At 69.1% G+C, this 11,531-nt stretch overlaps 1 protein-coding gene across 1 annotated transcript in view; it reads right to left on the reverse strand.

Moving 5' to 3' along the window:
- The window catches only part of AOC1 (amine oxidase copper containing 1), a 6,542-nt gene extending 260 nt beyond the window's left edge, over nt 1–6,282 (reverse strand). The window contains exons 1-7 of the mRNA XM_064505558.1: nt 5,407–6,282; nt 5,272–5,309; nt 5,102–5,180; nt 1,186–2,743; nt 648–936; nt 428–560; nt 1–163 (exon numbers count right to left, since the gene is read on the reverse strand). The exon at nt 1–163 is cut by the window's left edge and continues 260 nt beyond it. Coding sequence (XP_064361628.1) covers nt 1–163; nt 428–560; nt 648–936; nt 1,186–2,743; nt 5,102–5,180; nt 5,272–5,309; nt 5,407–5,760 — 2,614 coding nt within the window. The 5' untranslated portion in view covers nt 5,761–6,282. The remainder of the gene's footprint in view (nt 164–427; nt 561–647; nt 937–1,185; nt 2,744–5,101; nt 5,181–5,271; nt 5,310–5,406) is intronic.
- Nucleotides 6,283–11,531: the final 5,249 nt, after the last annotated feature.

An 11,531-nucleotide genomic window follows, 5' to 3' on the forward strand; every position in this document is an offset into this window, starting at 1 on the left:
GCCGGACGATGACGGGGCTGCGCGACGCCACCGAGGGGTCCTCGTCGAAGAAGTTGAAGGGGCGCAGGAAGAAGCCGACGGCGTTGCCGGGGGTGGCGGTGTTGGGGACGTCCTCGGCGTGCGGGACGTGCAGGAAGCCGACCGTCACCCAGGCCACCAGGTCCTGCCGTGGGGCACCGCAGCCGTCGGCGGGTGACGGCCACACGCGTGGGGGACACCCACCGGCCTGGCCCCACTGCACCCGCACCGCACCCCACACTGCACCCAGTGCCCGGCACCTCTTGCCCGGAGCAGGGCCCTCCCAGACGGCTGCCCACCCCCCAGCCAGAGCCTTCAGCTGCCCCACGGCCCCCGCCAGCCCCACAGCCCCCACCAGCCCCACGGCCCTGCTCCATCCCAGCCTGCCCCACACCCCCACCAGCCCCACCTGGTCCTCGATGCTCTCGTTGTTGCGGATGAAGCCCTCGAAGTTGACCGCGGGCTCCCAGGGGTCGTTCTGGGTGTAGAGGCTGCTGCTGGTGTCTTCGTTCTCGTGGTGCCGCGTCACGGCCAGGTGGTACCTGCACGGGCAGCGCCAGGATCAGCCCCGCGGGGACCCCCCGCCCCGGCGCCCACGGCCCCCCAGCAGCGCCCGGCCGCGGCCCCACCTGCCCCAGGCGATGCCCTTCTCCTCCCCGCAGCCGCGGGGCAGCGCCGGCCCGGCGTGCGAGCTGTGCTGGATGCGGTAGCTGCGGTGGTGGCCCCAGCGGTTGCGCTGCCGGGGGTTGTAGAAGAGCAGGTAGCGGGGCAGGGCCCTGCCGAAGCGGAAGGCGGCCTGGCGCTCGCTGCGGCGCGGCTGCCGGTGCAGCCAGGGCTGCACCACGCGCTCGCCCGGACTCCAGGGGTTGGAGATGTTCTCGAAGCGCAGCTCCATCGTCTCGAAGCTGTTCTGGGTGCCTGCAAGCGGAAAGGCCGTGAGCGCCGGCGGGGCACGCCGCGCCGTGCCGCCCAGCCCCGCGATGCCCTGCTGCAAGGGCAGCGCCTGCATCCTGCATTGCAGCCGCGCCTGCAGGGCTCCTTCAGCGGGTCCCCGGGGGACCAGGCTCCCGAGTCCCCGGGTCCCAGGGGTGGAGACCCAGCCCCATGGAGCCGGGGGGGGGGGATCTGGGTGCAGGGGGGGACCCCAGCCCAGCGGAGGGCCCGCACCTGCGATATCCAGGTCCACCTTGTAGTGCACGAGGTGGGTGTGCACGTTGCCCAGGACGTGGGCGTGCACGCGGCTGCCGTAGCGGCGGCCCTGCGGCGTGTAGAAGGTGGCGTGGATGAAGCCGGTGGCGTGCACCTTGGCCTCCAGCACGCCGTTGGGGTACAGCAGGAAGTCCCAGATGTAGTCGTAGTTGTAGACGGTGGAGGTGGTGCGCAGCACCAGCGCCTGCCCCTCCAGCCCCGCGTAGAAGTGGTACCCGCCCTGGAAGTTGCTGTCGAAGTGCCGCCGCAGCGGGACGCCCGTGGGCAGCTCGAAGACGCAGAGGGCGCGGGCGAAGCGCACCGGCCCGTCGGCGTCGTACAGGTGGTGCGCGTCCACGTACGTGGCCACCTCGGGGCAGTCGATGCCGCGGGCCAGCTCGTAGGTGACGGAGCCCATGCCCCAGCCGGCGTCGATGTACTTGGTCTGCATGGCGGCCGGCGTGTCGCCGCCGTAGAAGGCCACGGCCTCCTGCACGCTCACCTCGTAGGCCAGGCGCTCGCCGTTGAAGCGCACGTCGAAGAGCTGCAGGCCGGAGGAGGAGCGCAGGCGGAAGGCCAGGCTCCAGCCCCCGTACTCCAGCTGGTTGCCCCGCAGGCGGTAGCGCCGGCCTTGCGGCTCGCACACCTTGGCGCCGTGCACGTCGGTGGGGGTGCCGGTGGCGAAGCGCCCGCGCGGCACGTAGCTGGAGAAGAGCTCCCGCGGCGCCGGGTCGGCCAGGCGCACCGCGGGGAGCTGCCCCCGCTCGTAGCGCTCGGCCAGCTCCCGGGCGCTGGAGAAGTACTGCCCGTTGTACCAGAGCCGCTGCACGGCCCAGCGCCGCGGGTCGGGGTCCCGGTGGTCGACGAGCACCTCCAGGCCCACCGGGTGCAGGAAGTAGCCCTCCACGAAGCGCTGCAGAATGACCCAGCTGCGGCGCTCGCCGGGCGCCAGCCCGCGCGGCGCCGCGTCCGAGAAGGTCAGGCAGCGCTCGGTGCAGTTGTGGTACCAGAAGCCCGTGGTCTCACGCAGCAGCCGGTACAGCGGCTCCGTGGCCTCGGCCAGCTTGCGGTGCAGCAGCTCGTACTCCAGCAGGGTCATCGGCCGCGCGGCGAAGGGCACGGCGCGCCGGCCCTTGAACCGCAGCGGCCGGTAGGCGCTGGGCCGCGGCAGGGGCCCCACGGCGTACTCGGTGACGTTGGGCTCCGCCTGCGCCCCGAAGAAGACGACGGCCCGCGCCTGGCGCTGGGGCGCGGGGCCGCCCTGGTCCAGGTAGCGCAGGGCCAGCCGCTTCTTGGGGGCCAGGAGCTCCACCAGGAAGATGCTGTTCTTGGCCAGGGGCCCCCCGTGGCTCGGCGAGAGCCCCAGCTCGGGGCGGCCCATGAGGAAGGCCCGCACGGCCCGCAGCTCCGCGGCGCTCAGGTCGGCGAAGATGGAGGCCTTGGCCGGGGGCGGCACGGTGGGGTCGGTGCCGGCCACGACGCCCAGCGCCGCCAGCGCCCCGGCGAGAGCGAGCAGCCACATCCTTCCCGGGGAGACCTGGGGACAAGTAGGACCGGTCAGGGCAGCGGGACCCCCTGATGCTGCGGACCCGAGCCCGGGGGGGGGGCGGCAGGAGACGGGGGGTGCGCAGCGAGGCTGACGGTCTGCCAAGAGCAGAGCCTGGGACAGCGCTCGCCCCAGCAGAAGGGCGATGCCCTCCCTCGGCACCAGATGGGGGTCAGAGCGGCCGAACCAAACGCTCAAAGGTGCCCGGGATACAGGCTCTGCCCCAAAAATGCCCTCCTCCCGCATGACGCAGGGCCTTGCTCAGCAGCACGGAGGGCCCGTTCCCCAGATGGGCTAGTGAATGCGGCCCAGGGAGCCTTCGCTTTGTTCTGGGGCTTTTATGGCACCTGGAAATGCCCTCTCGGCGCTGCTGATGGGCGTGGAGGCATCTGGCCTCCGTGGCTGTGATGGAGGCAGGGCTGCACGGGGCCGCGGTCACAGCGGGACCCCTGTTCACGGCGGGACGGTCCTGCACCCCCGGTGCCCCCGCCCGCCCCAGACCCCGAGCCGTGCACCCGCCCTGCAGCAGCCTGGCAGCGCGCAGGTGAGGACGGGCCCCCCATGTCCTGCTCCCAGAGGGGCAGCTTCTCTCGTCAGAGAGCACGGAGCCGCTGCAGGTATTTTCACGCTCTGAAATGCCCTTGCTTTGCTCTGCACTCACCTTCCGACGCCCTGGAAACCCGCAGGCACCCCGCATCCCGCATCCCGGCTCCCTGCGCCTGCCCCCGGCTCCGGCCACGCTCCGGGGCACGGACACCCCCCCCGCCGCCCCTCCGCGCGTTGCACGGGCCGGGGGTCAGCCCCGTCCGGGAGCCAGGCCGGGGCCAAGGCCGGGCCACCGGCTCCGGCCGCTGCCGGGCCCAGGCTGCGAGGGGCAGGGGAGGGGAGCCGGCACCCCCGCCGCCCGCCCGGCCCGCCGAAGCGGCCCCCTCCCCGGCGGAGCCCCGCGCCCGGCCGCACCTGCGCTCCCGCCGCCGCCGCCGCCGCTCGCCGCCGCGCTCCGCCCGCCGCGCCCCGGCCCGGCCCGGCCCGGCCCGGCCCGGCCGCCGACACGCCCCCGCGGGGGGGCCGGGGAGGGGCCCGGGGGGGCCCGGGGCGGTCGGGGCTCCGGGCTGCCCCGGCCGCAGCGCCCGCGCAGCGCCGCCGTCGGGGCTCCGCCGCCCGGCCTGGCCCCCCCCGACCCCCGCGGGGGTCCCTCGCGGCGGGGGGGCTGCGGCACGGCCCGTGGCGGCAGCGCGGGGGGGGGGGCGAGCCGGGGAGCAGCCCACGCGTGGGGCCCGGCCCCCCCGCGCCCGCCCCGCCGGTTAATGAACACCCGCCGCCCCCCCGCCCCGCCCCGCCCCGCCCCGCCCGCGGCCGCCCGGCCGTTCCCCCCCCCCCCCCCCCCGCCGGGGGCTCCGCTATTTATGGCCTCGCCGCGATCAAACTCCAGGGACGAGGCGAGATAACGGCCGTGCCAGGCCCGGGCCGGGCCCACGCGAGCTCCCGCACCGCGCACCGGCACAGCCCCGGCCCGGGGGGGCAGCGCCCGGCCCCCGCCGCAGGGCGCTCCGTGCCCCCTCCCCGGTGCCCCTTCCCGGCCCGCCCCCCCCGCGCTGCCGCCGGTGCCCCCCAGCACACGCGGAGCGGCTTCTGCTTCCACTTTATTCTCGCGGATGACACGGGGGGGGGGGGCCGGCAGTCGCCCCCCTGCCCGCTCCGCCCGGCGCGGGGGCCGTCAGAAGTCGTCCCCGCCGCCGCGGTCCTCGCCGTCGAGCCGGGCGCCGGCCGGGCCCCCCCGGGGCCCCAGGAAGGTCTCCAAGCCGGGGCCGCCGGCGCCCTGCGGGGGGGGGGGGCACAGCGCGCCGTCACGGCGGCCCCGCGGGGTCCCGGGCCGCCCCGTCGGGCCGCCCCCGCCCCGCCGCCCCCGCTCACCGGGTGGGCTCGGTCCCCGCGGGCCCCGGGCGGGGTCTCGGCGCAGCAGGGCCGCAGCCCGGGCAGGCTTAGCTCCCGCGCCGGGATCGGCGGGGGCGGCGGCGGGGGGGGCCGGGCCCTCCTGCGGGAAGGGGGCGGTGGGGACCCCGGCCCATCCCGGGAACGCCGCCGCTGCCACGGTCCTGCCGGGGGGTGCGGGACCGCCGGGCTCCGGGCGAGCGCTGGGGCACCCGGCGACCCCCTCTGCCCCCCCGGGGGCAGCACCCAGCTCCTCGCTCAGGGCCGGGGTGCACGGGGGGGCTGCGGCGGGGAGGGGGAGCAGGGGCGCACTGGGGCCGGGGGGCACCGAGGGCCGGGGGGGGACGCCGAGGGCCAGGGCGATCGGGGGACCGGGGGCACCGAGGACAGGAGAGCACAGGGTCGGGGGGGCCATACCCGCAGGCGAGCAGCAGCAGCAGCAGCAGCAGCAGGGCCCCCCCGGAGACGGACACCAGGACCAGCACCAGCAGGAAGGCTGCGGGGCAGAGAGGGGCCGGCGAGCTGGGCCGCGCTCACCGCGGAGCCCGCTTCTCCCGGCACGGCATGGCCCGGCCCACGGCACTTACGCTCCTCGCACTGCCAGCCGCCGAAGCCGAAGGGGCACCTGGGGGGACACGAGGCTGAGCCACACTGCCGCGGTGGGGCACGGGGCGGCTGTGGGGCGGCTGTGGGGCATGGGGCAGCTGTGGGGCCGGTCTCACCTGCGGCAGGCACCGTCCTGCAGCCGGAATCCGCTGCGGCAGGCTGCGGGGAGAGAGGCGCCGTGGGGGCTGCGGCCGCCGGGGCTGGACCCCCCCACATGGACTGGGGCCAGGACCGGGACCCCCGAGCCACCGGGCACCAGGATCGCCGTGCCGCCCGGGACCCCCGCACCACCCAGAGCTGGGATTGCTGCACCGCCTGGAGCCCCTGCACCACCCGGGCCCGGACCCTCCGCACTGCCCAGGACTGGGCCCCCCCGTGCCGACCGGGACCCCTACACTGCCCGGGACCAGGACCCCCACACCGCCTGGGACCGGGACCCCTGCACTGCCCGGGACTGGGTCCCCCTGCATCACCCGGGAGGGGGACCCCCATGTCACCTGGGACCGGGACCCCCGTGCTGCCTGGTGCCCCCCCTGCACCACCCAAGACTGGGACCCCCATGTCACCCAGGACCGGGACCCCTGTGCTGCCTGGAGCCCCCCGCGCCCGGCCCGGCCCACGGGTGCAGGCGCGGTCCATGGGGTGCGCGGCGCGGTAGCCGGGCGGCAGGAGCAGCGCGGCAGCCCGTCCTGGAAGACGCAGGTGCTGGAGACGGGGTCGCAGGGCTGGCGCCCCGTCCCCCCTGCCCCCCCGGTCCCCTGCGGGGGGGCAGGACCGGGGTGCGGGGCTGGGGCGGAGGGGGTCTGCCCCCCGCCCGGGCGGGCCGCGGCACCGCCACGCGCTGCGGTAGGAGACGATGTCCCGCAGGAAGCGGCAGCCCGGGTCGCTGGCGCGGCACCGCTCCCGGAACCGGGCCACGGCCTCCTCCACCTGCCGCGCCGTGACCGAGGACAGCGCGGAGAAGCTGTGCAGGACCGTCACCCCCTTGCTGCCCGACCTGCGGGACGGCCACCGCGTCAGCCGGGCCTGGGCACCCCCCGCCCCCCCCCCGGCCCCATGGTGGGAGCGGGCGGAGCGCGGGGCCCGGCCCGTCCCCAGCACTCACCGCGGCTCCAGGACGGACGAGGACACGCAGGAGTCCAGGGCCCCCAGGACGCGCTGGAACTGGACGGGGCTCGGCTCAGGGCTGGCTCCCCCCCGCAGCCCCCCCCCGGGCCGAGCCGTGCCGCGCCGAGCCCCCCGCCGCCCCGCTCACCAGCCGCTCCAGCTTGGCCGGCACGGGGCTCACGGTGACGGGCACCGGCTGCCGCGGTGACAGGAGTCCCGGGAACGTCCTGGCTTCAGGGGGGGCCGGGTCAGGCCGGATGCTGCCAGACCTCGCTCTGCCCCAGATGTGCCCTGCGGGTACCCGGCCCCAGCGCCCCCCACATCCAGGTCCCCCCTGCTTGGCGTGCAGCCCTCCCCGGGTCCCCCACCGCGTCCCCGGGTCGCCGTACCTGGCACGCAGCCCTGCCCGGCGCTGGGGGTGAAGCCGGGCTCGCAGCGGCACGTCGAGCCCCCAGGTCGCTCCATGCAGCTGCTCCACGGGGGACAGGGCTGGCCCGGCCCGCAGCCTGGCTCGCCTACGGCACGGCCTGCCTGAGCCCGGCGGGTGTGCGGAAACTGATCCGGCTGAGCCCGGCGGGTGTGCGGGAACTGATCCGGCTGAGCCCGGCGTGTGTGCGGGAACCGACCCGCCTGAGCCCGACGGGTGAGCGGGAGCCGGCCTGCCTGAGCCCCGTGTGCCCGAAGGTACCGACCCGGCTGATCCTGGCTCGCTCACAGGCGCTGGCCTGGCTGAGCCCGGTTTCCCCGGGGCTGTGCTGTGCCGGGCTCCATCACGCTGCCCGGCTGCTGCCCACCCCCGTGCCGGCCTCCCCCCTCCGTCTCCCCGCTCCGGCAGCCAGAGGTGCCCTGCAGCCGGGGTGGCCGGGGGTGGCCTTACCTGCGCCGGGGGCCCCGAGCTGGAGGCAGAGGAAGGAGAGGAGGAGGAGGCGGCTGCCCCCGCGCATCGTGCCCGGCCTCGGGCTGTGCTCAGCACCGTGGCCGCAGCTGGCGGCTCATTAATGATTGCCCGCGCTGCAGGCGGGGGCTGCCCCGGCCCGGCTGCTCTCCGCGGGGTCCTCCGGCCCCTGCCAGCTCCGCACCGCTGGCACCAGCCCGGCGGGACCCTCGCGTCCTCCCCGCGCCCCCAGCCCCTCGGTCCCTGTCCCCGAGCAGGGGCTGCTTCGGGTCGCCCTCGGTCGTGCTTTGCCGGAGCTGCCAGCAGAGATGCCAAGGGCAGAGGCAGGTGTCGCGGACACGGGTGCGGAGCTGCGATGCCCAAGGGCTCGGAGAGGCTGCACAGTCCTGAGCCCCGAGTCCTGGGAAACGGGGCCTGAAATCGCTGGTGCCGCAGCAGCGGGAGCTTCACGGCGCTGGGGCTCGTCCGGCACGCCGGGATGCAGCGAGCGCTGCTCCTGCGGGGGTGAAAACAACCCCAGGTAGTTCACCTGGGAACAATTTCTGGGGAAAAGACCGGTAAATGGAAGATGGGATAATTCTCAGCAAAGTAGATTACGTCAGACTAACCGGGTGTCTTTCCTTGATGAGGAAAGTGAGTTTCCAAGCAAACAAAGCCCTGCAGATCACACGGATCTGGCATCTGAGAGCTGTCACCGGGGATGTGTTAGCTAAAGTGAAGACAAGGATCAGCAGAAAAACACCCAGGTGGCTAAAGAGCTGGCAAAGGAGCTGACAAGAGGTGGAGCTGGAGCAGTGTCACCCCTGCGAGGAGCTATGTAGGGCTGGGACTATTTACTGCCTTTGTTAGTGAAATGCACAAAAAAAAGGCAGCGACTTGCGAAAGCGCTGGTGAGGGAGCTGGGAAGCATCACGGCAGGGAGGGAGGTGGCCGGGGAACAACGGCCGTGGCCTGAAGCGCGGTCTGGGGCTCAGCAGCATCCTCTTGGAGACCAGCAGCGCTGAGTTTTGATGTACGGGAGGTGACAGCAGAGAAGATGGACTAGAGCCGATCAGAGAGTGGCAACGAGTTGCCAGTACAGCGCAGACAGGGGGAAGTCCGGTTCCCTCTCCGGGTGTATTTGGAGAGGGAGCTTTGTCGGAGTGACTGGTCCTACCGCCACCGCCGCCAGCGGTGCCTCCTCGGGCCGGGACGTCGCGTGCGCAGGAGCGCGGCAGGCCGAGCGGAGCTGGTCCTGCCCAGCCTCTCCCCGCTGCCCCAACTGCGCTCGGTGCCCATCTCCCCAAATCCGGTCCTCTCCCTCCTTTTCGCTGCCCACCTTTGCAGCCGGTGGCCCTCAACCCCCCAGTGCGGATGAAGCAGAAACGGCTTTGCGCGGGCAGGTCTCACGCGGTGCCCTGCCCCGGGGCTGCCCGAGCCTTTGGGCTGCTCTACGCCCAGTTTAGCAAGGCGGGACTAGGAGAGCAGCTGGGTCTCCCCGGCTGACTTTCTGCAGTCCCGGGCAGATAGGCGGGAGACGCCCGTTTGGGCAAGCCCAGTGACGGGGGAACGGGACCGGGGAATTGCAATTTTTGCCCTGCCGTTTGCAGCCCCCCCCGCCCGGCAGCCAGCGGGAGCCCCAGCCGATGACGCGGACGGACGGACGGACCCAGCTGGGTCAAACCCCGCGGGGCAAGCAGCAAGCGGCAGTCCCATCCGCACCCCGCTCCCCAACGAGGGACGGGTCCAGAGGTGCCCGGGCTGGGGACCCCCCCCGAGGAAATCCTCCACTCTTCCTCCCTGGAGCCCATCCCCAGCAGCAGCCCCGGAGACTGCGCAAGCGGCAGTATCTCCGAGGGTGTGCGGGCGGCTGGGGTATGATCTCTGCTCTTGGGAGCCTTCCCGGTCGTGAGGTGCGGTGATGCCCACATCAGCAATGAGTTACCCCATGATTTGACCATCACCTACCATATGAGCCTTCCAACATCAACCATTTGTTTGTGCAAGGTATTTCCTATTCCCTGGTGACGACTGTCAGGATGTGAAAAATCCTTCACCAGCCAATATTCAGTTATTACAAGCAATACGAGCAGTTACCTACCATAATGACCTGCATACCTACCTACCATAATGACTAGTGTGGATCATATAGATCACTCCACTAAACTCTCAGCACCTTTCCATCATTTTCTGGAGAATGTATTTTCTGAAGGAGGGCTTTAGCAAATACACACGGCGATCTTCCGAGGACATGTGATTTTCGTTAGGCTGCATGAAGAGGATTCCTTTTATAGACTTGATGGGTAAGCCAGCGGGCAAAGAGCTGACACTGCCTTGAGTAAGCAAAAATATTCTCTCAGAATCTGCTCTACGTGAAGGAAGAGCAAAGAGAAACTGTGCCGAAACTGTGCTATCTTCACGATAGCTACTGTCATTTCTGGAGCTGCTAAAGCACTTCGCCCATTTCTGGTGTGTGAGCTGAGAACTTAAATCTGTTGTTTTTGTGATCTCCTAAAATTTTTTACAGATGACAGAACTGATTAAAATGCTTACTGCCATCAATCGTGGCTCCCTTTTCTGTCAAGTTCCTGATGGAAATTTCCATCGCATCCCTGTGGGTGTATCGATCAATCCCAACCACAAGAAGCAGGAAAACTCCCTGAAGTGGGACACCCACAAGTCAGGATGCTCCTCCGCCAGGGAACTATCCCCTCCGCATTTGTAACATGCATGTCAAATGGATCAATTTGTGAGATGGTGGGCTGCAAATCCTGCCAAACTCATTCTCAGAAAATTCTTGGTCTGAATAAAGGACTTATTTTGTAGCAAAAGGAAAGATTTGAAAGCTGGGAACACTTTTAGCTACCTTGCTATGGCTGGAAACAGTGATAGCCATTGCTGTGATAGAATAGCTGGTACTCATTTTCAGCAAAACTGAAAAGTCTTTTAACACTCCAGTTGCACATGTATATTGAGAAGTGGTTACAAATCTTCCAGGCAACGGACTCAGCCCCGACACCCGTACAGCTGTATGAAACGCACGCCAGACAGCCCTCGCTCCAAAACGGTCTTTTTGGTGCTTCCTTCAAACTCTTCTTGCCATCCCTGACAATGCTGGTGGGATCCAACAATCATCATACAGCTGTCGTGCATGAACACCACGTATTTTGCAAATCGGTTCTGTTTCTGCCCAGTTTCTTGGATTAGCACTGCAGCTTCACCCAGTCGGCTCAGTATCTCCTGTAACTTTGACCACATCCCCAGCTCTTCCAGTCACAATGCTGAATTGATATGGGATAAATCTCTCCTGTGTCTCGACTACACCCGTCTGTAGCAACTCCACAACACAGAGCACCATCAAGTGTTTGATAACGATGCCCCAGTGTGGGAACAATGACAGAACTGGTCATGGCCTGGGTCTTCATTCGCCTGACGTCTCATGGCGATCAGGAAGCATCTCCTCCACCAAGCCGTAGGCGCTGCCACGGACGTCTCAGGCTCCCTGCGATGCAGAAAACCAGAATATATTTTGCTGCAGTTGCTGAATCCACAGATTTGGAGTGCAGCTGCAGAGCGCGGTCAGTCCTCTCTGCTGATGAACGCTTATCCTGAAGGCTTTTCCTGCGCTTTGCAGACTTCCCGTCCTCTCCAGAGTCAGCTGCAATTATTTGCCACAGACATACGTGCACCTGCACAAACTGCTTCCCTGCCGCCCCATTTCTGCTGTCCATGAGAGGAATGGGGTGCTCGGGCATTAGGTCTTCCTGAACTTGCACTTTCCTTTTGACAAATGGCAGGGAACCTGGACAGAATTACAAATAAAATTTGAGAAATTACCTGTATTTGCATGAGTAAAGATAATTTGTAGAAGTAAGGGTTGCAGGATCAGCCCTACAACCAAACAATGTACAAAGGTCAGCTGTTCTTGCAAAGTACAACACCGTATCAAAGGATGAACTCAGTGACGCCGCGGTTTGAACCGCGTAACCTTTGCCTAATGAAGGCAATAGAGCTCTGCTTCCCTTTGCGTCATCGTGACACTGTGAGATAACTTGGCTGCTCGGAAATGGAGAGGTGCACCGCGTTAGGCAGGGCTGCGCCGGCTTTGAGGAGAAACCCCTCTCGCTGACGGGGGGCTGAAGGGCAGGCAGCACCTCCTCCTCCTCTCCCCTCCTCCCGGGGAAGCGGGGTATAAACCTCGTCTGTGCCAAACGCGATTCAACGCTCTCACTCTGCGCATCCATGCACTGCGCTCGTCCT

The sequence above is a fragment of the Dromaius novaehollandiae genome, chromosome 2 (genome assembly GCF_036370855.1).
Source record: "Dromaius novaehollandiae isolate bDroNov1 chromosome 2, bDroNov1.hap1, whole genome shotgun sequence".
Taxonomy (NCBI): domain Eukaryota; kingdom Metazoa; phylum Chordata; class Aves; order Casuariiformes; family Dromaiidae; genus Dromaius; species Dromaius novaehollandiae.